The sequence below is a fragment of the Brachionichthys hirsutus genome, chromosome 6, assembly GCF_040956055.1.
Source record: "Brachionichthys hirsutus isolate HB-005 chromosome 6, CSIRO-AGI_Bhir_v1, whole genome shotgun sequence".
Classification (NCBI taxonomy): Eukaryota; Metazoa; Chordata; class Actinopteri; order Lophiiformes; family Brachionichthyidae; genus Brachionichthys; species Brachionichthys hirsutus.
Genome location: NC_090902.1, coordinates 12,633,480 through 12,659,962, shown reverse-complemented (window position 1 = coordinate 12,659,962; position 26,483 = coordinate 12,633,480). Strand labels below are relative to the sequence as shown.

The window sequence follows — 26,483 nt, the reverse complement described above, 5'->3', positions numbered from 1 at the left end:
AAGGTTTTCCACTATACTCTCTGGATCATTTTGCAGATGGGAGGTTTTGCGTTTCGGCTGACTTCTCGTGCAGAAAACAGGAACGCGTACTGCTTTACACAATAATACACAATAATATACACATTCCTCCGCTCACGTTTCAGTTGGAAGCGAATCCAACAAAGAATCAATTCTTCAAAAGACTTCATGAAGGAAACCCAGTAGATACAAGTAATAAAAACATGGAAGGAGAGTACTTGCACTAATGCTGCGAGTTAGTATGATTCACCAAAATATTGGCACCATAAGTAAACTGTTACAGTTAAAGACCAGAAACTAAATAAATAAACTGCTCTGAATTACTTCATTATTTTGCAGCGTTAACAAAATGGTACTGTCAAGTGCAACAAGGCGAGTACTGAGTACTGAGTACTGAGTACCACAGTAAAAGCTTCCCCAGAACACAAGAGCCTTTTTATCACCCTTGTGACTCTGTCCCTCCTTCTTCTTACTCTACTACTATTATTATTGGTAGTAGTAACAGCATTAATAGTAGCAGGACATTCACGTTTTTTCTCTCTCTCAACTCTCAATTCAATTCAGTTTTATTTATATAGTGCCAGATCACAACATAAAGTCATCTCAAGGCACTTTACAGGATTAGCAGGAAAAGACCTGCAGGGAAACACAGAACCCAACTTGACCCACAAGAGCAACTCTAGCACATTTGCTCGGGGTGACAAAATGGATTTGTAGCTGTGGACGGCAAACTTAGCATGCGATTACAGAAAACATGTAATAAAAACAATAGTCCTGAATATAACCGAGCTGAAGTAAAGCTAAGACCAACCAGAGTGGAGCAATCAGTGGGGTTTATCTGATCAGCTGGTGGGCATTATCGCATTCCATAAACCAACACATCCAGAATGAGCGTCACTGGATTCCAGCCCTGCCAGGAATACCAGCGAGCAGTCAAAGCAGCATTATAAAAAATCGCTAACAGTCAAACAGTCCTCCTCCAAGTCAATGGGAAATTCCACGGTCCTCGTTTACATATCGACACAGCAGCAGCAGATGAGGACTTGGTGGTGGCTCACCATGTATTAATATTCACCCTGAGGAGCCTGAAGACCAAAGATATCAAACGTACTATCCCTTAACTGAAGAAGTGGGATCACTGCTAAAACTATACCGGAGTCTTCCTCGGACAATCACGAGCATGTCAAAAACAAAAACAGCGTAAATAATACTCGACGGGGACAAATCACCTGGCTTCTCCCTGCTCAGGACATGGACACAACCTCCATGTAAGAAGCTCAGAAGGAGGTTGAGGATTTAAAGGATTATATACGAGTCCATCTTCATGGAAGTGGTTTCCAGTCTCCATCCAGTTTTACTTTTCCATGAGCATAAAAAAAGACATTTTCCCACAACATGAGCTGTGAGACAGAAATGTAATCAGCTTGCTGAAGGGCTGTCTTCTATGAGACACACAAACCTGTCAAACAGACACTTTCTCATGGACACACACAGCGTCTCACAAAGGGACACAAGTTATCTCTGTCTCTGTTGGACACACACGTTCACACTGTGTTGGACAATCGCAGCGTCTGACAAAGATCTCCTTCTTCCCGGTCAGAAGCCTGTCGGACTGTCAGTGGGACATTCGCGTCCTGCTGACTAACAAGGACACACACGTCCTGATGCATTCATAGGAGTGTTCTGGGTTCCGACGTTCTTGTGCAGTGGTGGTGCATTAAACTCCCAGACCTTCATTGTTCTTATTCTACAGTATGACCCACAAAAACAATTTCATTTTAACCCTTTATGGGGCGAGTGACTACTTTTGATTATTTGAGTTTTCACATGCGTCCCAATGAGTGTTCTATAAAGGGTTAATGAAACGTCATCTCATCTGACCTTCGCTGCGTTTCAGTAAAACAGCTGTTTGATGTATGGCGCCATAGCGGAGTCATGGCATTCTGAACAGAGAATGACATCACGCCACCAGTGACACTTGGCGTCTGAGGTTTTTCAGTGCCTGGCTTTGGTTGCCGTGACACCTGCGTGAGCTTGTTAGTGCATGCGATTGTGCACGTCAAGCACTTCAGAGCGTGAGCATGAGCTCAGACTTCCAGAGGAATGAAGAAATCAGTCCTGTCCCTTTCCAGAAGTTTATGTATTTATTTACACTCGGCTTCCACATTATTTTGTTACACGTACCTTTGTTTCATATGTGTGCTCTTCAACTGTAGGTTGCCGCATCTCACCAGGTCCACTTCTATGAATGTGATTAAATGGCGTTTATACACGCAGTACTTCATTCACTGATACACGCATCAGGGAAGCAGCACGTTGGAATTTCATGCTGATTAAAAAAAACACACACTTGTTTGAATTCTGACGCGATTCCTGCCTGCTTGTCACTTAATTTGAAAACTCACAAGGAAAACTCTCCCCAGGTGCGTTGCCAGGTGATTGTTACGGAAAATTAACCACGGAATACTTCCCATGTAAAAAAGGATTCATTCCACATTTTCATTTTACCGGCACGCAATAATAATAATTATAATACAAAGGGTAAACATTACATTTAGATTCATCCATCACAAGAGCGAGACACCTTCAGTTGCACATTTTGAAAACAAATCGTCAATGAAATCAATGAAAATCAAGTAAATCAAACTGAACTGCAGTTATACCTTCGTGTTGTCTATGTATGATATCAATGGGGAAAGGCTGGAAAGGAACCAGCCGGTCAAAAAAGAGAAATTAAAGTGTGAGTCCGAGATGCGCGGCGTGAAGAAATCTGCAACATCAGAAAGCAAAACACCACAGTTAAAAAATGGCCGGATGGTCTGGCAGCATGTTTAGGAGCCTGATTTTCAAGGTATCCAAGGCGTGCCACAGTTTTATATGCTGTCTAATCAATTCCTCCATTGGATAATTATCAATCAGTCTGACTTCTGCTGTGAGACTCCCAATCAAATGATAAGAGCGGCCACTCAAACCACTTGCAGGTACGTTGCTTTAAAGTCTGTTCCGAGTGGGTTTTTCGCGTTGCATTTGTAGATGCCTGAGTTCATGAGTACGGGCTTCTGTATCACCAGACTGCCCTCCTCCGTCATGTACATCCCTCCCCGCACGGTGAACCGATTATGCGAAACCAGAGTCGTACGCCCAGGTAACGTCCACGAAATATCCGGCTTGGGAACACCGGTCGCGACGCAACTCATCTTCACCGGCGTTCCTCGACTGACTCTCGTGATTGAGGCCAGCGCGTTGGTGATACGTGGCGGGAAGACCATCACCGCAACTGGGTAGGGTAGTGTTGATGAGCCAAAAGAGTTAGAGGCTTTACAAATATATGTGCCCTTGTCAAAGGGGGCGACCTGCCTCAGCTGGAGGGTCCCGTTGGTAAGAAAGGATGTCCGGCCAACGTTCTGAGGCTTGTCCAAAACAAGGCCGTTGGGCAGGGTCCACGTGATCGTAGCCTTCGGCCAGCCGTCAGCAACGCAGGGCAAGTCGAGATTGAGGCCGTAAGTGATTTTCACTCTGCCTAAAAAAAAAGTTAAAGTATAAATGCGATGAACAAACAAAACTTAAAATGCATGCAATACAAGAAAACAGTTATCATCATCTTCGGTGTGTTTTGGTTAAAGGCAGGATGAGTCGTATCCCTCTCAACCGCGATTTATAAGCCAAAGGAAGCGCACGGTAGCGTCTGCACCGAGAGACACTCAGCCCTCAAACGCCATTTATTTATTATTTGGATATTTCTGTGTATCCATTTGCGGGTTGCCCAGCCCAAATCCAAAGCAGTGAGGTTTGACACAAAAAACTTTAACAACCTCGACTTTCTTTGTGTGTGTTGCTTTAACCTAAAGTTTAGTTTCACAGAAAGTTTATTTCATTAGTGTTTGTGACATCACAAATGATACGTATTTGGGTCAAAGTCTTAGTCAGCACTAAAATAAAATAATAACAATAACGCATTGATTTTATGTAATCAAGACGCTTTACAGACGCTTTACATTGTGCATTATTCATTCACTCCATACTTGGTGGTTGTGAAGCTGCTGCAACTTACAGTTTTTGTTTTAAATTAGGTGTCCATACACCTTATTGATCACACTAAAGGAGCTCATTTACATACCTACAGATCCTCTGATGGTTGGTTTCCGGCCCGCCTCCAGTGCGTACCTTTTCTCGGCTTGTCCTGCCACATTTCTTGCGAGGCATCGGTACACTCCTGTATCACTTGCAACAGGTCGAGAGATCTGCAGAGTTCCATTATGCACATGATGTGTGAAGCGATGGAGCCGAACTCCGGGTGTTAACATGGTCCTGTTGGGAAGGATCCATGTAAAATCTGGATAAGGTTTACCACGAGCAGGGCAGTCCAGGCTTAACAGCCCCCCCTCTTCTTTAATTGGTAAGATCTCAATATTGGGAACTGCAAAACTTGGTTTCTCAGCTATTGATGCAACATCTAAATCAACCAAAAATGAGGCTTCACCCAGATAGTTCTTTGCCAGACACACGTATCTCCCTTCATCTGTTTTCCTCAAGCCTCTCAGCTCCAAGCTTCCATTCTTGTGGACCTGGAAGCGACCGCCCAGGTAGGCTATTGGTAGCGAACGTCCATGGGGAGTAACCCACCAGACTATTGGCTCTGGCTTCCCGTCCACTCTGCAATCCAGAAGCACTGTTTGGTAGGAAACAGCCAACACATTTGTGCTGCTCTTCCCGTGCACACCATTAATGGAAGGCTGCTGAATTTCAGCATCAACTTTCACGTTCTTGACATCATCCCCAGCAGCATTCCGGGCCACACATGCGTATTTCCCTTCGTCAGCCAGTCGCACCGTTTTCACCAATAAGGTCCCGTCATCCAAAATCTCAAATTTGGCTGTTGACATTGTGATCGCTTCATTTCTTGGTGAGATCCACGTTATTTTTGGTGGAGGTTCACCTGTTGCCTCACACCTCAATGTAACAGACCCCCCCAACTTTACTGTCACCAGTGATTGGGGTGTTAATCTAATTTTTGGAGCATTTGGTTCCACGTTGACTCTTACTTTTCTTTCATCCTTTCCCAGTTTGTTCTCGGCATGACAAGTGTAGTCACCCTCATCTGTCTTGCCCATTTGGTGGAGAAGCAAAGTTCCATTAGCAAAAATAACATAGCGGCGGCTGCGGAGGCCGCCGTCATCTGATTGAAGAGCGTTGTTGATTAGAGTTCCATCTGGGAGACTCCAGGAAACCTCTGGATCGGGGAGGCCTGTTGCAACACAGTCCACCTGAAGGAGAACAGGAATAACAATGAAAACGCAAGCCGTAAAAATAACACCAGGACGAATCCAGAACCATCCATTCATCTTCTTGTAGATGAGACGACCTCAACGATTTATATTTTATGATAGCAAATGTAATTAATGTGGATAATTGTCATCAGTGTTCTGACCTACTTTACTTTAAATGAACTAATTAACTATGTTAATAAAAGTACCTGGAAATGTTCTCCTAAGGTAATCCTCATCTGTGCAGTCCTCACATGTTCAATTCTGGGAGGGGTCATGAACACATCTACCTGTTAAAGAAATGAAATAAAGAAACAAAAAAAAAAAAATCTTGTAATTATTAAATTATTAATTATTATTAAAAATTATCTCAGACATTTTCAAAACAAATGCATCAGTCTGTGAAAAAAATATAATTATAATGGCAGTATACTGATCATTATTTTCAAATGTCAATTTTATCAAGCTGAGAATAATACATAAATTACATTTAAGAACTGCATTTCTATTGAATGATCTGCTGCAGCCTTAAATCAAAATGATATCCATAACTACAAGGACAGACTCATTGATCCTTAACTTTGATCAAAGTCAGATAATCTTACTGAATCAAAATATCTGCCTGAAGTCATTATTTATCCTGGTCATACCTGGAAGAGCTCCATGTCGTCCCCATTGGGTCGCTGAAAGACACACAGATAATTTCCACCATCCAGCTCTGTTAGCTGAAGTATCCTTAGAGTCCCATTACGGAAAACTTTAATTGGTCTCTCTGGACTGCAAGCAGATGGGGGAGAGAAACGAGGCTGAGATTAAAGCAGTTAGTCTGGTTTAATGGAACCTTAGACCTTTCATTTGCACGTGAGAGCAGGTAGGAGAATTTAGAGAAATGGAGGTCTGCCCTAGAAAAGAGAGGAATGAAGGTGAGCAGGAGTTAAACAAAGTTCATGTGTGTAAATGAGAAGTGAGGTTTCAAGGAATAGACGCGAAGAAGGTAGAGGACTTTTAGTACCTCGGGTCAACAGTGCAGAGTGATGGAGAGAATGTGGAAAGGAAGTGAAGAATCTCATTGGGAGTGACTGGGTTGGATAGGATTAGAAATGAGACAATAAGAGGGAGAGTGAAGGTTAGACATTTTGGAGACAAGGTCAGAGAGACCAGACTTTGATAGTTTGGACATGTCCAGAGGAGAGACAGGGACTATATCGGTAGAAGGATGCTGAGCATGGAACTGCCAGGGAACAGGGCTAGAGGACGACCCAGGAGAAGATGCATGGACGTAGTGAGGGAGGACATGAGAGTGGCTGGTGTTGGGGAGGATGATGCAAAGGACAGGGTGAAGTGGAGAAGGTTAATTTGCTGTGGCGACCCCTCACGGGACAAGACAAAAGAAAAAGAAGAAGAGGAGCTTTCAATGTGTGAATCGTTTGATCATGATTGTGTTAAATCAGAAACTGAGAGGGTCAGAGTTACCTGTATCGATGTTCCATAAAGACCTTGGAGGGGAGCTGCCAGATGGTCCCTCTTATGGAGCTGGTGGACTTTGGACAGTGGAGGTAGACAGCCGAACCATACATAGCTGACACAGAGTGCTGGCGGGATGGTACAACATGGTGGTGGTTTGGAGACAGGGGGGGTGGTGCAAGGGGCTGACGGGACAGGAAGCTGGAATCCGGCCTCACCTCCAACAGGACGGTTCTTTTGGTAAGTCCTACAGCGTTAGCAGCCAAACACTCATATCTGTGGAAGGATCAACATTTTTTGGGGAGGTTTATCTGATGGTTGTGCTGGGAAAAAAGTAACTCGGACAAATGCCAATGCATTTGATATATTTTAGGCTACGTTCACACTGCAGGGCTTAATGCTCAATTTGGATGTTTTTGTGAAATATATATTCTTTTGCAGGTTTGTTTACAATTAAATGCGACTTGTATCTGATCTTTAGTGTGAACGCCATGCAACCCAAAAGTTTCCCGCATTCGCAGAAGAGGACACAATGGCGTCACGCGCAGTGTGTGAAGCTCAGAGCTTGCAGAAGTAAGTATGGACGGTAAAGGTGTTGATTTTAAAACTGTTGTCCAACCGGAGCCAGCACATTTAAAACCTAATATTTTTAAGAAGATTTGAAAAGTTAGAGAGCCAGGTTTTTATCCATGACGTTTGGTGGGACAGCGCCAGCAACGTCTCTACAAAGAAACACGTGGGTGCGGAGTCGCACAACAGTGACGAATGTCGCGCATCAGTGACGTGTAGGTCGGATAAATGCGACCCGGCCGTTCAGACTGCAGTCGCATGATAACAGATTGGATACGTGTCGGATTTAGGACCAAATATAGAAGTGGCCTCGGTCGCATTTGAAAACAAATCGGATCTCTGTCGTTCAGACTGTCAGGAAAAGATCGGATACAGGTCGCATTGGGGCAAATAAATGGATTTGGGTCACTTCCGGTGTGAACATAGCCTATGATGCAAGAGACAAAGTCAACCACTGAGGTTGATGGATTCTTCTGTCTTTTACTGCACACTCAAATTCCTTAATTAGGTTAAATGATTATAGCCATTCTGGTTTCGGTAGAAAGTTAAAATGAAAGCAGAATCCCTCCGTATGAACAAACAAATGAATACATTTAACCTGATATTTAACCAGTGCCTAGACAGAACGACTGAAAAATATGAAAATGCGCTGCAAGATAGGAACATCTCATACCTCCCAGAGTCAGCTGGCAAAACACGGTTCACATAAAGAGTCCCATTGGGGAAGACAAACAGCCTGTGTCCAAGGAACTGTGACGGTTTAATGTGGATGCCTACTGGGAGCATCCATTTCAGGGCGGGCTCTGGCTCCCCTTTCACGGAGCAGTGGACATACAAACTCCTGCCTGATTAAATGTGATTCAGATTACTCGTTGTGACAATGCAAACATGAAAACTTTGAGCATGGGATGCCAGAGCTGTACCTGACTGGATGATCACAGTGTCCGTCACGCCTTCGCTGATGCTTGGAGGCAGAGCCGCCACACGGAGATGATAAGTGACCGTGTCAGCGCCAGCTGCATTGCTTGCTATACATTTATAGTCGCCTTTGCTGGAGAAATTGGGATAATTAATTTGCAGGGTTCCATTTTCAAGGAGCGATGTTGAAGAAAGGACAGGGTGACGAGTTCCAACTTCACGTAAAAATGTCCTGTCGGGAAGAATCCAAGAGATTTGTGCAGATGGCTTTCCAGAAGCGAAGCAGTCCAGAGACACGCTTTTCCCTACGTACACTACTACTTCTGTGGCTTTGGGTGCATGGATCTTTGGAGCTTCGGTCTGGACAGCTAAAGTGATGACAGTGCGATCCGTACCAAACCGGTTCTGGGCAGTGCAGAGGTACTGTCCTCTATCCTGAAGCTGGATGTTTCTAATGACAAAAGTTCCATTCCTGAAGACTTCAAAACGGGGCCCATGCTTGGTGTTCGCTGGGATTGTGGCACCTGAGGAGGTAAAAGGAAGATTAAGGTGCCAGCAGGAGGGAGAGGGTTAATTCTGAAGCATGATTGTCCTGATTATCTATGCTAGATTTCAAAATGTCTGTTCTTATTGGAGTCATTTTCAACTTCATGGAGGTTTTTTTTCTCAAGGATTACATTTTTTTAAATTCTGAGCCATATGCCGTTCCTGCCGTTCTCCTCGCTTTAATCAGTCTCTTCCTTACCTGTGGAGACTTTGGTCCATGCCATGTGAGGTGCTGGATTCCCTGTTGCTTTGCAGTGCAGGAATGCATCACTCTCAGCCAGTACCGGCACACTAGCTGTAGTTACTGTTGTAATACGGGGTTTGAGCCCACTGCTTTCAGCCTCCCGCAACCTTGGGAACGGAGGGGCATCTGTCGGCTGCTGGAAGCTAATTCGTCCTGCATCAGGCATATTACGACAGTAAAGAATAATGCTATTAAACTACTGTATATTACAATTTTTTGGCCATTTTTTCATTCCAAACATAGAGACTACAGTTTTTCACGAGTACACTGACCTCCAGCAGGCCGTTGTCTTCCCCCAGGAGTGGTTGGGTGGGAAAGACGAGGGATCAGGTTGAAGCCAGACAATGATGATGATGAAGGCTGAGAATGGTTTGGCTGTAGCAGGGTGTAAGCATAAGAAGCCGGTCCGGGGGATGGGTTGGGTTTAGGTGTGATCGAGGATGGAGGATATTGGTTACTGGTCCGAGGTTTGGGTGTCATTGTTCCCCCGAGCTGAGCAATGCGGTCAAGCTGTGCCTGAATGAAATCCAAATTCAAAGGAACCAATTATTATGGCATTAATGGGTTTACTTTGATTTCAATCCCATCTCAGAGAGCTAATTGGTTGATCATTAGCAATTGCTGATAAAAGCAATGTTGAGAAAACAAAAACAAATCAATCAATTAATCATCAAACATTTATTTTGCCTAGTATGACTTCAGTTGTAAAGCTACAAGATAACTACTCATTGAAAGTTGGCCTGAATAAAAGATATCTCTGCAACATGCCTTTCTTCTTCTGCCACAACCCTCTGCATTTATCCGGGCTTGGGACCGGCTCAACGCTACCTCTGAGGCTGTGATTTTTTGGGGATTGTTTTAATGGAACCGTGGCCTTAAAAAGGACACTAAAAACACACTTTTATGCTGTTTCAGTTTAAATCAGTCAGGCTTGCATTATTGTATTTCTGGCCACAAACAGCCATCAGAAAAACCCAGGAGACAATATTAATCTTATATAAAAGTGTTGGCAAGCAGCCTTTTACCAAATCCAGTCAATATGGTCATTGTTCGCAATTTGATAGATTTTTTAATGTAATGGTTTCTCTGGTTCTGGCTCTACTTGGGTCGTTACCAGAGACGGGCATCAGCAGTTTAGTGTCCAGTGAGTTAATCAGATCTTGTTTGATGAAAGAAGCTGCATGCTACTTCTGAAAACGAGACAGCAGTGTGAGAGCACAAACCTCACACAACGCAGCTCCATTTCCAAATTAAAGCAATAGTCCATAATAGTTTGATCTTTATTTTGTATATATATAATTTGGAATCACAACAGTACCATCAATAGATGTATAGGTTTTTGAGCTTTAGCGGAAAGAAATACAAATCTAGACTTACTTTTATAACAATTGCCAAAACATTTTCCAAAGAAATTTCATGGAAATCCATCAAGTAATTTATGTGCATTAATGCAAATGGTACCGCCTCATCTTACAATGTTCAAGAACATTTCTGACTCTTCTAATTTATCTTTATCCACTCCTTAAATATAACAACACAAACAATCCCCCTACTAAGTTACATCAAAATCAATTTAGCTGTTAATTGAACAGCTAAATCAAACATACTCAAAATTAAAAGGTTATTCCGGCGACACATTTTGTGAATCCTGAGCCCAACTTTTTAATGTATGATATTAAAGTGCTTTAGGACATAATGAAATCAACAAGACTCCCTTCACTGTACCTGTCTGTATCTGTTCCTTAACTTTGTTAACAGCTGATGTCTGGAATGCATCCTGGGGCCGACTTGAGGATTCTGTTGACGATGGGACAGATTGGGACTGGAGAGTATAAACTTGGAGTTTCCTGTTGATCCAGAGGCAGTAGGTCTGGGCTTCACTGTTTCAGCGGTAATCTCTGGTTGACTAGTAACAACCTGGTTTAGAGTCCAGGGATGGGAAAGAGGCCAAGGGTGGTATGTTGGGTCGGGAGGAGACCCAGGACCTTGGTGAAGACAGCAAACGTTTGATCAAATATGTATGGTATACTCATTCCTATCTAAGTTTAAAAACAGTATTTAGCAAGAGAATAAGATTTACATACCCTGCCTTAGATGAGGAGACGCCTTTTGACTAGGCCTGGAGGGGTAGATAGGGAAGTAATGGTTTTGTTGATGGTGTGTTGGCCAGCGGGAGATCGCTGGGACACTGGGAGGACTGGGATGTCTTTCTGGATTCACTTCACTGTGCCTTCCTGTATTTCTGTCACGACTGGTGTAGGTCATCTTGGATGAGTTGGTTTGCCCCCCTCCCTGTTTGTTCTGATGAAGCCAGGGGTGAACTGGCTCCATTACTGGGAAACGGTGGCTCTCAGACACTTTGGCCTCATTAACTTCTTCATTCTCTGAGTCTTTTCTTTCTAATTTGTGATTTTCTTGCCCTTTCATTGTTGCTATTTCGTCCCTCTCACTTGCTCCTTTTTTATTGACATTTTCTGTAGCTTGCATTCTGTTGTCAGCACTCTGTCTCTGAGAGTCAGTCCTCTCATCTGACCTTTCTGTTGGAAGAGGGGTATTATCTATCTCTGGAACGGTGGCTGTGTTTGGATTGGATAAACTATAGTTACCTGGAGAGCTGCCTACATGGGGCTCTTTTCCTCGAGCAAAGGGGAATGTGGCAAGACTACTGTCAAGATCATTGGTGGTATGAGAGGATTCACTGGTTAAATCTTTCTTGTCATCCAAACTACGACTATTTTGGTGATCATATTCTTCGCTGGAGTTACCTGCACCTTCCTCAGTTTCAAACTCAACAGATACGGTTTCAAGGGTTCCCGCTGTGGTTGGAACGTGTGTGGTAGTTGTAGAGGTTGTAGATGTAGTCATCATTGTTGTCAACGTGGTGCCTGCTGCTGGTAGAACAGTTGTTTGAGACTTTGATGAATGGTAGAAGGGATCAAAATGTGGTCGGACTCTTCTGATCGGAGGCTTTCTCCGTCTATAAGGCATCCTTCTCCGATTGGCCGGCGGAGGAACACGGTTGTAGTTCCTTCTCCTCTCTCCAGAATGCTTATATTCTGGCCAATTGACTGGCTGACTGGCATCAGAATCTACAATTTCTGATTTTACTGAGATGCTGCCAACGTTGCGCAGAGTTTGTTCTGCGCTTCTTGCAGTTGGTGGACTTTCTGATATTTCTTGATGTTTTCCATTATCCAATTTCATCTCTGTAGAATATGCCTCTGCCTTAGCTTTCGTGTCATCAGGGAAGTGTGTTGGATCTAAATTAGTACGCAGAGGAGCTGAAGTTTGAGGTAAACTGTCAGTCATAGAAATTGCAGTGGGAGCGTTGGATACACTTGTTAGGACAGCTACAGTGTTGGGCTCCGGTAGTGACTGATCTGTGGGCCGGGCAGTGCTTGGTTTGGCCTTATCATTAGCCCAAATATTTGGATCTAATGCCTCAAAAGTTTTATGGGGATTTGTCTTTGAATCTTTAATTCTTAACTGTTTGGAAAGTCCGTTGGGTTTTCTTGGCCGTGTTCTTACCTTTGTTGGGACCTGTGTTGCAAAGGGACGTAATATTTCTTGGTAATCTCCTCCAGAACCCTCCTCTTCCTCCACACCAAATGGAAAGATCTGCTGAACAGTCTCAATGTACACATTTGACCTATCGGATGCCTTTCCTCCAGTGACTTCCACCATGTGCGAGAGTGCATCCACTCCGTGCAGGTTTGAGGCCACACAGCTGTACTCTCCTGCATCTTCTTGTGTCAACCTCCTTATGACTAAAGTTCCATTTTCCATCACTTCTGCTCGTCTCGCCCGTTGTGTGGGAAGAAGAATCTCTTTATTGGGTAGGTACCACATCGTTTGACTTGGGTGGACTGACGAGACCTCACAAGGGAGAGATAAAGAATTTCCCTTTTCAATTACAATTCTCTGCCCATTGAAAGCAGTAGGGCTGAGTGAGCGTTCGATTATGGTCAGCCTCAAAGACATCAGGTCCACACCAGTTTTGTCTCTGACCATACAATGATAAAGCCCTGAATCAGAGAGGCTGGCATTTAAGACCACAAGTTCTCCTTTTTCAGAAGTTTCAATGTCACTTCTTGCATCTTCTAAAATGGACAGGTCAGGAAGTATCCACTCAACTTTCACCTCTGGATTTGAAGTGACAACACTGCACTCCAAGTGTACCTTTGCACCTTCGAGAGCTGTCCGAATCCGCTGTGCTGTACCTCTGCGAATTAAAGTCCATGACAGTGTGGCATCGTTGTCCTCTTCCTCTTTTCTGTAGCTGGTGAGTTGCTTTGTAATCACAGTTGAAATGTCCATTACCAGTTTCTTGCTTGTTGTTTGCTGTCTATTTAGCCTCAAAGTTACTTTGGGTTGAAGCAGCCACGAGGGTTCTGCTACTAAATAGCCTTTCAAGTCAGTGAAATATGGGGAATTTTCATTTACCACTTGGGCATATTGATACGTTATCCTGCTTGCATTTCCCTTTTGTTGACCTCTCTCCAATATAGCAGGGCTTTCATAGTAGTATGCAACAAGTTGCCACAGATTCTGCAGTGTCTCTCGGTCAATCTCACACTCAAGAACAGTCACCATTGATACATTGATGGACAATGCTCCCGCTGAAACAGGATTTACTGTCCAAGTCATGGGTGAATTACTTTCAGGGTGGCGTACGTCACAGGCCACCTGAGCACTGTTTGCATGGCTGTCAGACAGGACGATGGTGAGTTGGCCTAGAGGCTTTTCAAAATCACGAATGTATGGGAGGTCAGGTTCCGTTTCTGATTCACTCCACATGGGATTGTCCCACTTTTTGAGTGGGGAGCGAAGAGATGGTCGTTGACAAAGGAGTTGATCTGGACTCTGCCCAAGAAATAGGGTTCCATTCATGGTTTGGGGAGATGAGCACTGGGGGCAGGTCTCACTTGAGCCACGCTCCTTCTTGCACTTGATTATGCCTTGGAGAGTGATAAGAATAGGGAAAGAGAGGTGAAATAACAACACAGGGAGGGAACTCCTAAGCATCAAATTGAGATGGGAGTTAGGGAATGAAGGGGGATAAGGCCACTACCGTAATTCCCGGTGTATAAGCCGCTACTTTTTTCCAATATTTTGAACCTTGCGGTTTATGCAACGACGCGGCAAATTTACGTATATTTTCCCACTTTCGCGAGCTTCCTGTAATATTCTGAACACCGGACTTCCTGCTGCCAAAAAACTGAGCAAGTCGCAACATCCAGCGTGATTTGATCTTCCCATCATTCTTATTACGGCAGTCATTTTGTCACCCGCATCATGGCAAAGACACGGAGAAATGCGATGCAGCCATCAAATTGAAGGCGATTGATCTGGCAGTTGTTAAAGGAAATCGAGCCGCTGCACGGGAGCTTGGCCTTAACGAGTCATTGGTGAGACGTTGGAAACAGCAGCGTGAGGAACTGACTCTGTGCAAAAACTCGACATCAGCATCAATCGCGCATCTGAAGCGGGGAATTTGCCTATTTATTTTCGTTACGAGCCGTGTTTCGTTAAAGGCCTATTTATTTTCGTTACGAGCCGTGTTTCGTTAAAGCCTATTTATTTTCGTTACAAGCCGTGTTCCGTTAAATATCATTTGTTTCAATGCACTTGCGGCTTACGAATATGTGCGGCTTATTTTAGTACAAAATATATATATTTTTTAATTCAGTGGGTGCGGCTTTTTCACAGGTGTGCATTATAGTTCAGCAATTACGGTAATTCATCAGAGACAAGAATTTGTAAAATGTAGATACAACTGTATCTACATGAGTCTGGGTTCAGTAAAGGTTTATGCATGATTGTGTTTATGAATGTGTGTGAGTGGTTGTCTGTCTATATGTGGCCTTGCGTTGCGCTGGCGATGTGTCCGAGGTTTTCCCTGCCTCTTGCCCATAGCAAGCTGGGATAGGCTCCAGCAACTTCCATGACCCGCAAAGCAGAAAAGCCCCCAAAAAATTGATGGATGATAGTCAGAAAAAGGAGTATTTTTCAAGATGGAAAAACCTCTTAATTTAATGAATTTATTAAAATCTGTTGCACTGAGCTATTTAAATTGATATAGCCTTATTTGGCCATTGATGATAACTGCCAACAAACAATATATATGAATTCCATAAAACACTAATGTATACTGTACTGAGGTATTCATTGATGCATTTTTACCTTTGTGTGTGGCGCTCCATTCGACCAACCAGTTCAGCTGACAGTCGCAGGCCCAGGGGTTACCGTGCAGAGAGAGGAGCTCAAGCCCGGGCGCAGTGTCCAGCGCTGCAGCAGGGAGCTGCTCCAACAGATTGTCTGACAGGTATAAGTGTCTAAGACAAAAACAAGGACACCTCCTCTTAAGGAAGTCTGTTGGTTTGCAAGTTCCGATTCATGTTCTGACAAAAACATGGTAAACACATGTGGCATAAAATATAAATATCTCAGATGGTGGTCCACAAATGATGATGGTCCACTGTCTTATATTTCTTACTTGAGTCCAGATGTCCAAAAGGTTCCCAGCAGTGACACGGTTATGAAGGTACGAGGGTGGATGTCTTTAAGGAGGTTCCCCTCCAGCTGCAGGAGTCTGAGGGAGGTCAAGCCTGAGAAGGAGTAGGGCTCTATGAAGTCAATGAGGTTGTGGTCCAAATGGAGACGTTTTAAACCAACAAGGCCCTCAAACAGAGCCGGGTGTACCGATGTGAGCTTGTTGTAACTGAACTTTAAGATCTAGAAAAAGAAAACATATTAGCATTATATATTGATACTGAACCTTAGTTAATATAAAATATAGACATAGTCCCAAAAAGGCCATGAGATGAGCCTAGCAGCTGATAGTGCCAACAGGAAAGAAGGTGTACACTTTCTCAATTGGTGTGATAGAACCAAGTCTTCTGTTTAGATACATACATTCAGTCTTCAATTGCATTGACTTGTGCAGAGATAATTAAATTACAATTTTGAAATGATCAAATTTTCTAATCCTGACATTATTTGAGGTTTGGAAACAACAAAGAATACAATTATTTGATCTTTCTCAAAGATCAAATAACCTTATTATAGCTTTGATTATGGAAAAGGCAACAGATGTAAACACTCAAGGTTGTTTATGAGAAGGTTCGTACAGAAATTGAACTTTAAGTATTGAATGACATTCTCTTGAGGAGGATTTGTTGGGACTGCTGGACTGGAACAAAATGGAGCTGAACTCATATGTGAGGGATGGGGGTGATTGATGAGGATTAATTTGCCTAGTGTGTCTAGATGTTTGTGTATTTAAATGTTCTTATATTATGTTTAGTATTTATTAGTTATGTTGTGTATTTATATGATAGTTGTGCATTTAAATGTTGGATGTTTACTGATATGTTGTTAATCTTTCGTAGATTCTTTATATGTTGTGTAATTATGCTAGGAGTGTATGTATAAGATGAAAAAAATAATGTATCTTATAATATAAGATCAAAAGCTTATAAATTGTTCCTGGTATCTTTATACACCAAACATGAAAAGTAAAAGTACATCAGAGTTTATGTGTTTTTTCAACTGATTTTTGAATCTGTAAATGTTCAAATGTAATATTTTAAATATTTTTTCCTTTCCTCATTCTGGATCCACTGGTTGTCTTTTTGTTGTAAATATGTTATTTTTACTGCTGCTTCTGTGGAATTTTATCAAAGCACCAGATGGAGCAGCGCTCCAAATCTCATTGTGTACCTGCTCGACAATGACAATAAAGCCTATCTATTGCTATTCTATTTCTATTTATTTCTATCAGATCCAGAACACATTTTGCATGTTGCATTTTGTATCCAAACGGGTATCCGGCTTGCTCTCAAAATCTTACGGGCTATAAGCCCAAGACCCATATTCAGATTTTATTTCATCAAGCTCTACCTAGCAGTTTTTCCGTAATCCTGCTAAACGCAAGTGTGCCTTTCACTCCGCCATCGCCATTATTTTCATGTCTACATGTGTGCGTGTGCATGTCTGCTCCAGCCTGTACGTGCGTGTAATATATTGAGTGTAAAAGAGAATTTTCCCCAGGTGGACTTTCTTTAATAAAGCTAAATCGCCTGACATTAACTTTTTTGTCTTGATTGGATCCTTGATTAACAATGCTATAAGAACCAAGCAAAAGTACATAGATACACAAATACTTTACCTGTAGCGCTCTCAGGCTGTAAAATGCCCCTGGGTGTATGGTGGTAATGTCATTACCATGCAACATGAGCATTTCCAGTTGCCTCAGCATCCTGAATTCTGACCTTTCCACCTCTGTCAGGCTGTTATAGCTGAGAGAGAAAGAGCATAAACAGAACCAGCTACTGGATGAAAGAGGACCATATAGGACAGGACACTAGAACCGGTTTGCTTTCTGTGCCTGGGCACCATGACCTTTGAAACAAAGGGGGAAAGGACAGCTCGGAAGAATAGATGGAAGGAGGGACGTCAGAGACATCTGCAAACCCTGTACCTGAAATTGTGTCCTGATTGTCAAAATGTCACATTGAAAGCCTGATGACGTTGCACGCCACAGCCATTATCTGAAGACACTTGCTTTATGAATAGTCAGGCAAGAGACGAAAATCATTGTTTTCATTGATTGGTTGTTGATTTGTTGCTCGTTTGGTTAGTTGTTTAGGGTTGGTGTGCAGATGTGGATGACATTTCACTCTATTTACAGAAAAGTTTCTGAACCTTTTCCCAGAGAACTTTGTGGAGGGCGGGGCCAGGGGTCAGGAAAGGCACAACTTGTGCACGATGGTCCTGCTTGGGGAGAATCCATTTTCATTATCTTTTTAGATAGTAGTATTTACTATTTCTGGAAGTTTAGGTGTGACCTGTATTATATATAATATTGTAAATGTACTTTCCCCAAATAGCTTTTAATTAAAGAATATTTTTTATTTTTGTAGGCAACTTGAGTTCTGCTTTACTTGTGGCAAACTTATATGTGCTGTTGCTCACATTTCATTATTACTGCGTTGTGACCAAGTACATGAAGAATTAACTAAATGCTATGGTCCATTGTCACAATGCCGGGTTTGAAAAACTGTGGGCTATTAGATACCAACACTCATTTGCAGTCAACCAGAAATGTGTGTGCCGGGTTGCTCCTTCCCGGTGGTCCATATGATCGCCCATTCTTGCTGAGTCATCAGTGGTTCCTTTGAAGCAGCTCAAGTATCATTATCCAAAGCCTCAGTCAGGATGTAAATAAAACATTACCCATCATGGCTGCTCTTTAGAGACTAATTCTAGTTCTAGTTTACATTGCCGCTTGTGAGATCACATCTATCTACATCTGCTATTGTGTGTTGCAGCGCCTAAATTCAGACCGTCCGCCATTGTTTTCATGTATGAGGTAACATTTTTCATTCTGTTGCACTTGCATGCACATCACCTCGACATGTAGAAAAACTCTAGGAATGGAATCCTGCTCCACCTGCTTGAGTGGAGCACATTAAACGAGGACAAACCCAGTTTAATGTGTCTTTAGCGTCTTCATGTGAATCCTCAATGAGCCTGCAGCGTGTGTTTATCAGCCTGTGTGTCTTCACAGGAAGTAGATTTACTTTGTAAGCCCTGTAATTTAAGCCTGGCTGTACAATAGAGCGCATGTATTTTGTTTGGTTTAAACAAAACTATAGGCTCACACATGAAGACAGCTTACATCCACTGAAAAAGCACTTCCATTAGTATTTTTAGTTCAGGTTTAGGTTACTTTATTTATACCAGTGGGTAGATTTTTTGTTTTTTTTTGTTTCTTTTGCACAACGGTTGATAGCATTTGACATTCATTTCAGAAACACATGATGAACCAAAGAGGTACTCAAACGAGTATCAGGACGACAAAGTGCTCGGTGTTCCACCACGCAACAATGCAGAAGCAAATTTACATAAAAAGCTACTAAAAAATAAAGAAGATCAAGATAACTCAAAACAAATGCAATAAAACACAATGAAAACCTTGAGAAATGTAAAACAATCACATAAGAACTGGAAACAGAAAATAAAAACTTAAGATCACAATAAAAATAGAGCTAAGAAATGAAACAAGTGAATCAGACAGAATGTAATAGCACTCCTTACTGCACTCAGCGATGGCAACAGGAACAAAGCTATGTTTTTTAATAACATTTTTTCCTGCACCTTGGGACTAGGAACCCCCATCCAGAGGGAAGAAGCTGAAATTCACCCCAGAGCGGACAGGAACCATTATTAACTCTTTCAGTGCCAATAACGTCTAAAGACGTTTTCTCTAACCCAAACATTCACTGCCAGCCCTGACATTGAAATCTGCCTCTCTTCAACAGTCAATAACTCCGGAACGAAAAATGGTAGGAACACACCTTTTTGAAAGAAGAGACTTTGATCTTTTGTTTGATATGTTCGGTGTTTGCTTAGGCATAGTAAAGAATATTCTGTGGGGATTGGAAAATTGGGCAACAGGGCAAAAACTGGGGTGCTCAGCAACCAGCTGAGCTGAAAATGGCTGGCACTGAAAGAGTTAAGAGCTGATGAAGCCATCCTCTGTACCCGTTTAGTGTACAGAGGATGGCGTCATCTGCTCTTAACTTTCTCTTTTCTCTTTGACAGAGTTAATAGAAGTCGTGATGATGATTCGTTTGCTAACGAAAACACATCCCCGGAAAATCAGCGAGCCCACATTCCACACCGTTTCCTGTTGTTCCCGAGTGTGTCGTTTTTTTTCTCTCTCCCTGTTGGCTGCCTTTCACAGAAATGTCTCAGAGTTGCCGTGTGCATCCATATTATCGCCTGGTGGTTGGATCTTACCCCAGGTTGAGCCTCTCTGTGTCTTTAGGGAGTGCTTTTGGTATGGAGGTAAGATGTCTGAACGTGCAGTGGACCTCATTAATGCCAGGACAGCTGCATCTCTGTGGACAGGATGGGACGGCCTGTGTGGGGGGTATCTACAGAGAAGAAAGCAGAGGAGAAAGGGATCATGGTACAAAAGAGACAAATCACGAGGATGCAAAACAGTAAGTGGAGTAAATACACTTAAGACTTACAGCTATTAGGTGTTTTACCATTTTGCCTTCCTTTGCGTATTAATTCAAGAGACATTATTTATTAAATGTCCTTAGAATGCATTTTTTTGAGAATTCTATTCCTATCCCATCATCCACCATCAGCATGTTAATCCCATCAGACCTGTTGATGACCGTGGATTAGGAATGAACGCAACACCATTTTTACACAGACTCTATTCAGGCAGACTTTCTTTAAAGCAGATTCACCTTTTGCCACAGCAGCGATGAGAAAAGCAGCGGAAGCCACACTGCAGCCAACCTGCAGAAGACGGTGGCGCAACATCGCAGCGCCATGGCTGGATCCGAAAGCTCAATTTACCTGCAAGAGAACATGGAGGAGAATTACATGCAGGGGTTAATATCAGCAGATAGTATTTCAGAGCTGCTGTGGATTTGCTTCTTTAGGTTTTGGTACAATTCCCCTTTCATTCTTCTTGTCTACGTTCTCATCATCTCTATTTTTTATACGCTGTTCATTTGTGTAAAACGTTATTCATGGATTTTGATGATATTTCTTAGAGGGATAAGTTGATGTGATTTTCAACATCACAACAGGGTTGCTTCAGACTTCCTGTTGCCTCACAGCGAGAAGGTTCCGGGTTCGATTACTTTTTGTGTGTCGTTTGCGTGTTCTCCGCATGTCTGTGTGGACTCTTTGGCTTCCTCCTTCCACCAAACCCGACCCGATAGATTAATCGCTCTGAATGACCGCAGGTACGATTGTATGCGTGTTTGTCTCTATGTGGCCCTGCAATAAAACTGGTGACTTATCCAGGGTGTACCCCGCTTCCCACCCGATGTCACATGGGTTAGGCTCTAGTAAAGGGTCCGTGACCCGGATAAGCGTTTAAAGACAAGACGATTCCGATCTCTGTTGAAGCACAGATCAGGATGGGTGAACAGGCAACAGATGTAACAAGTACAGCGCACAACAATCGTGTAGTATCAGGTATAAACAGTATCTGCCTCCTGGGGCAACTTTGCACCAGCTAATTAAATAGTGCATCTTGTAAAACTGTACAGAAACCCTGTATAGTGTCTTTGTATTGGTCATTGTGCACAATCGATGAGGATGGTGACCTGTGTATCGTATGCAGCGTATACTCCACTACTCCTTGTATAAATGGGTGTGTTCTGGGCCCCTTCTGACCATTTATAACCATTTCACAGACAGAACTCATCTACATACAATAAATAATTGAAATCATATTGATTAACTTAACATTATTGACTTAGCATTATATCAGAACTTTGGAGGATTTTGGATCAGCGTGAACCAGATGTTAGCCCATGACTATTTATTCTACTATAAGAAATTAGCTCAGGTTTTAAACTTGCTTTTATGTCCACTAACCAGTTACTATCCAACAGCAGTAAGAAACGAAATCTGTAAGATAAAGATAAAACAACTAAGATGTGCTAAATATCTTAAAAGCAAGAAAGCAAAAAAGAAAGAAAGAAAGAGCTTTGTAGACAGACAGACAGGTTCAGAAATGAAAGAAGGTTGTATAAATAAGGAGCGACAAAGCGATTTTAAGAGAATCAAAAAACAAAGGAAGGGAAAGGACAGGAGTGGAAATGTGATAGAAGACAGTGATAGAGAAAACAGATTCGGAGAGATGAGATGACTTGAGAAATGTTTCCCTGTGCACTGAACTCGCTTAATGCTCCCTGGACTCTAACCGGAAAGAGATAAAGCGCTTGAACCACAGCAACACTCTGCCCATCTCACATTGGCTCCTGCCAAAACTCATCCATCATCCTTTGCTTCTTTCTATATAGACTTGTGGTGAGGGAACCTTTCAAGGAGGCAAGACACGAGGAGGAGGGAAAGTTGCTGGATTCCCTTTCTACTGTCATAGAAGGGGAATCGCAGTGTGTGTTTTAAAGGGTGTGGAGCTGTGAAAATAGACTGGACAGAGAAAACCCTGAGCGGTTTGTATGCTGTCAATAAATAAATGCTGCAGCATCTAAAGACAAGAAAATTATGGAAATGTTAAATGGTCACTCCAAAAGGTCCGGCATGAATTTTACCATTGCATCTATGACCAAAGGATTAAATAAGTCTTTAGATAATTAATTAAATACAGTTTATTTTATAATACAGGATATTATATTGGAATTATGTGGCTTTAACAGTTGGGAGTGCAATGTAAGGTTAACTAGATTAATGAGAAACCACAAACATAAGTAAATAAATAAGTCACTAGGTTGAGAAAAAGGTTAATAAAAAGCCATTATTTCTGTTTATTTAAATTAAAAGATATTTTTAACAGTATTTCTGCCATGTTTTAAATCTGCTTGGCTTGACTCAAATCACTTTAAGTACTTTCCATTTCATATGCCAACAATGCATGTCTCCCCTTCGGAGGAAAATTCCAAGTGTGAAAGTAAAACAGGTTAAAAAACAAAATGAGTAACGGCTGAAGTAAATCCCAACAAGAATTTTTCTCAAATGTCAAACAATCAAATTTGTAACCGATAACGGAATTGATAATCATTTCCCGTCAGCATGGCACTTATTGATTGGCCATAGATGTGGCTGAAGTGCTGTGCCATTGGTGCATAACCCTTTGTACAGTTTTGATGTTTATTCTTCATCATTTATACCCAATGACATCACACATGGTGTATTGTTAGGAGGGTGTCTGCCTGAGGCCAAAACATCTTTCTGTGAAAGGCATTACACTGACTCTCAAGTCACAGCTGTTCTATTCATATAACACATGTCTGGAGAGTACAATACGACTCCCACATGTTTTCCATTCAGATGGAAGCATTATGCTATTTTTATATTGTCATTCACAAATCTCTTTCAAGTTTCAACACTATCAAATGTTGATGTTTCACCCTGTTGGGCAGGCATGTTTTCAAAACATTAGTCTTGTGTACTATTCAATTTGATAATTATCCATTGCCTGGCTAGATACGGCAATATATGTTTGACTTGTGGTACATTTAAATTGATGTTTGAAACTAATTCGAGTTCACGTTGGCTTTAGATGCCCATTTCACTTCTAGATGTTTTAAAACATCTTATTTTGGCCAAACCAATGAAAAAAAAAATGTACTTTTTAATTCATTAATGCCATGAAGTAAAGCCTGAATGCCGGTTGGTTGTTGTAACTATAGCTTTGGATTTATTTGCCATACACATAAACAATATAATGATTCTAAAGCAAATCAAAAACCCTTTGAACAGTTAAGGGAAAGTCTTTCTTCTCAATGCTGTCCCATGTCAGTCATTAAAATAAGCTGTATGCATCTAATAAATACTTTAGAGAGTATTTATATAGAGACTCTCATTGCCTGAAGTGTCTATTGGTACCAATCATATTTAAATGGTTGGAGTAAACAAATGGCATGTGTTTGACAGAAATGTCCATCTCCTGGGCACCATTTATAAAATCTAAAGATTTACAATGTCAGATGCTCTTTGAACACAATCATGAGCCCTCTGGTGCTATAAAGGAGATTTTTGGTTGACAGACAAAAATAGATTTAGTTGATGAAAGTATTTCAAGCTCAGTTTCACAGCTTTCCTACAATGAACATTAAACGTTTCTCAGTCGAGGAAATAAACATGGTCTTAATTTCACTTAACAATAGTCAGTCAACACAGGATTTTCTGTGACACCAAGCGTATCTGTCAGCAAGTAAGAAAAGACATTAAAGGTTGGATGGCATTTTTTTGATTCTGTGAATCACAGAAGATGGCTCTGGAACTGTTAACGTTGAACTCTCCAGACAAATACAGTGCGATTCAAAGGAGGGCAAATAGACATCAGCCGCATGTCAACTGCTGTTTGGCTCACAGCCCTGAGACCGCAGTCCATGCAACTGACTGTGCCATCGCACGAGGTTGCATTGCTTTGGCAGTGAGGAGAATAAAATACAAATACAAATAATTCTGAAAACCTCAAAGTTTAACCTCAACAAGCACAAGTAACAACAACTTTTACATCTGGGAGCATTTTAACAAGTTCTCTCTCATTTTGACTCACCTGTAAAAATCCCTCCCGAATGGCGAAAGGAATGAAAGTTTTAAGCACAAAACATACTTGAAATAAGTAGTTTAGTTTGGACTTCCGGCTGAAAGTCGGACTATTACAAGAAGAAAAGGCATAAAAAGAGTGTCCAGTGGAAGTTTTAGTCCTGTGGCTGTTTGCTGACTTGCAAAGCCCCCGAGCTTCTGAGGTCTGAAGAGGAGAGGAGATGGAGCCTTTCTGTTGGTCCTTCAGGCATCTGGATTTCAGATTAGCTTCTCCTTCATGTCCTTCTCTAACTGCAGTCAGGAATGCCGTCTCCCCATCCCCGTCTACACCTACGCTCCTTCCTTCACCTCCTCCATTCATCTCCCCTCTAACTCTGTCTCTCTCTCTCTCTCTCATTGCTTGTACCATCCCTTTCTCTCCCTCACTGAGGGAGAGAGAGGGATGCTTCCAACAATCCTGTTGGAAGCATTATTATATTCACTGGTTTCTTTTTTCTTGCTCACGCCGACTGTTTACCTCCTCTCTCCATCTCTGCTTTATTTCTATTTTCCCTGGTCGTCACCGCCATCCTCCGGTCTTTTTTTTCTATCCTGAGGTACCGTACATGGCGGCTTCTGAATACAAATTAGTAATTTATAATCAATGGCAAAGCCATTTTTAAAACGTGGTCAACCTATTCTTTTGGTGGAGAAGCTGGTTTATTTTCATAGGACCGTTACAAAAACAAGCAGACTGGGAATCAAACGGGAAACGACGTTAACGAAATAAGACTTCTGAAAGATGCTGATACAAAACCAAGATTCTGCTCGTCAGACTTATTTTCAAAGCTTAATGTGATACTATGTACTCTGTGTTTTCCTACAAATATTAGTGATAATAAAACTGGAGCATCTGGCCCAAGGCACAAGTCCAGCATGAGAGCTGCATCAAACCCAGAACAGTCTTTTCAGCGGTTGCAGCAATAATGGCGGCATGTTTCTGTCGTCGTCGTCCCCCCCCCCCCGTTTTTTCATGGCATCTCTTACATCCACTGTCTTCACGCTATCTTCCTGGTGTATCATCCAGCCCAGCTGTGCTGAGTCTCCAGCACAGAGACGGTAGGAACTAAAGCACCTCTATGTACATCATCCACATCTCGTGTCACGTATGTTCTGTCCTCTCTTCTTCAACGGAGCCAAGAATCCATCAATGATGGACCATAAAACATTTACGGTCTCATGAGAAGTGTCAGACAATTCTAATTCTAAGAAAAAAAAAAAGTTCTACATGTTTCATATGGCCTCTTAAAGAATAATCTCCAGTCTATTAAATATAAAATACAACTTAAGGTCAAAGAGCAGTGATGCGGTGTGCGTGAGTGCGTCATCCTTGCAGGTGAAACCCATTAAAGCGTCGCATATATCAAATGACATGTTGTGCAATTTGATGTGCGAGTCAAAAACCTATTTGGAAGCATGCATGCGCTGAGCTGCTCCCACACCAGAGCCAGAGTTCTCCCGCAGGAGCAGGAGCAGGAGAACATCATGGAACAAAGCGGAAGCCTTGATGGGATTATTGGGCTCTTACATTATAAGACAGGCCTGATTTGTCTTATAATGTGCAGGACAAAGTGCAGGTTGAGGAAGCTCTCAGCTCTGAGGTCACCAAAATCCGTACTTGGCTTACCGATAACAAACTGTCACAACACCTTGGTAAAACAGACTCTATTCTTTTTGGGTCTTGGCCCTAAAAATACACCTTTCAGGGTGGCAGAAACGGAGATAGTCATCACGACTCTCTCCGGATCAACCCCCCCCCCCCTCCCTTTTTTGTCCACCTACTTTGTCTTTGTAATTTATTGTAATGTATTGTCATTTTGCATCTGTGGTGTAATTTATTTGTAATTTATTGTTATTTTGCATCTATGGAGTAATTTATTTTTATTTTTATTTGTATTGTTAAATGTCGATGATTTATGTACTAAGGACTTTCAACGGAAACAAGACCGCAAGGGCTTTTTGAAATGCTCCTCTTAGACAGGATGTTTGACTGTACTTGTACTGTAATACATGCTACTGTGTGACTGTACTTGTACTGTAATACATGCTACTATGTGACTGTACTTGTACCCTAACATTCTATCTAATAAATATATTCATCATCACGTGGGCGTCTGCATCCCCGCTGGAGGAATGGGCTTTCTTGTTAAACTCCAAATTGCACCATTATTTTAGAGTGGTTTGTTACACCCAGCTAACTTGAACTTTACATAATGTATAACCCCCCCCCCCCCCCCCCCCACGCCCACCAGTTTCATGTGCATGTTTCTTTACAACCCCTCCCCTGGCGTGACGTCATTACCGTCCCTTAGTGATGACGTTTGATTCGCTGTTTACCAGCACCGCTTGATGCTAATAGAAAG

The 26,483-nt window shown here is 42.1% G+C and overlaps 1 protein-coding gene across 1 annotated transcript; it reads right to left on the bottom strand.

Annotated features, from left to right (window-relative positions):
* Window positions 1-2,984: 2,984 nt before the first annotated feature.
* Window positions 2,985-20,381, bottom strand: si:ch211-159i8.4 (matrix-remodeling-associated protein 5). Its single transcript, XM_068740806.1, has 16 exons — window positions 20,295-20,381; window positions 19,831-19,967; window positions 17,195-17,324; window positions 15,521-15,759; window positions 15,208-15,359; window positions 11,109-13,982; window positions 10,750-11,009; window positions 9,297-9,540; window positions 8,980-9,177; window positions 8,240-8,758; window positions 7,990-8,161; window positions 6,756-7,022; window positions 5,933-6,059; window positions 5,492-5,572; window positions 4,136-5,282; window positions 2,985-3,538 (listed from the first exon to the last, which is right to left on the bottom strand). The coding sequence occupies exons 1-16, from the start codon at window positions 20,379-20,381 to the stop codon at window positions 2,985-2,987; spliced, it is 7,188 nt and encodes a 2,395-aa protein (XP_068596907.1).
* Window positions 20,382-26,483: the final 6,102 nt, after the last annotated feature.

Excerpts from the sequence above, each read along its gene's own strand:
- si:ch211-159i8.4 (XM_068740806.1), bottom strand. The coding sequence starts at position 20,381 with ATGGCGCTGCGATGTTGCGCCACCGTCTTCTGCAGGTTGGCTGCAGTG. Across the intron at positions 9,178-9,296 it reads AAGACAACGGCCTGCTGGAG|GACGAATTAGCTTCCAGCAG; the intron begins GTCAGTGTACTC and ends TGCCTGATGCAG. Across the intron at positions 3,539-4,135 it reads AACCATCAGAGGATCTGTAG|GCAGAGTGAAAATCACTTAC; the intron begins GTATGTAAATGA and ends CTTTTTTTTTAG.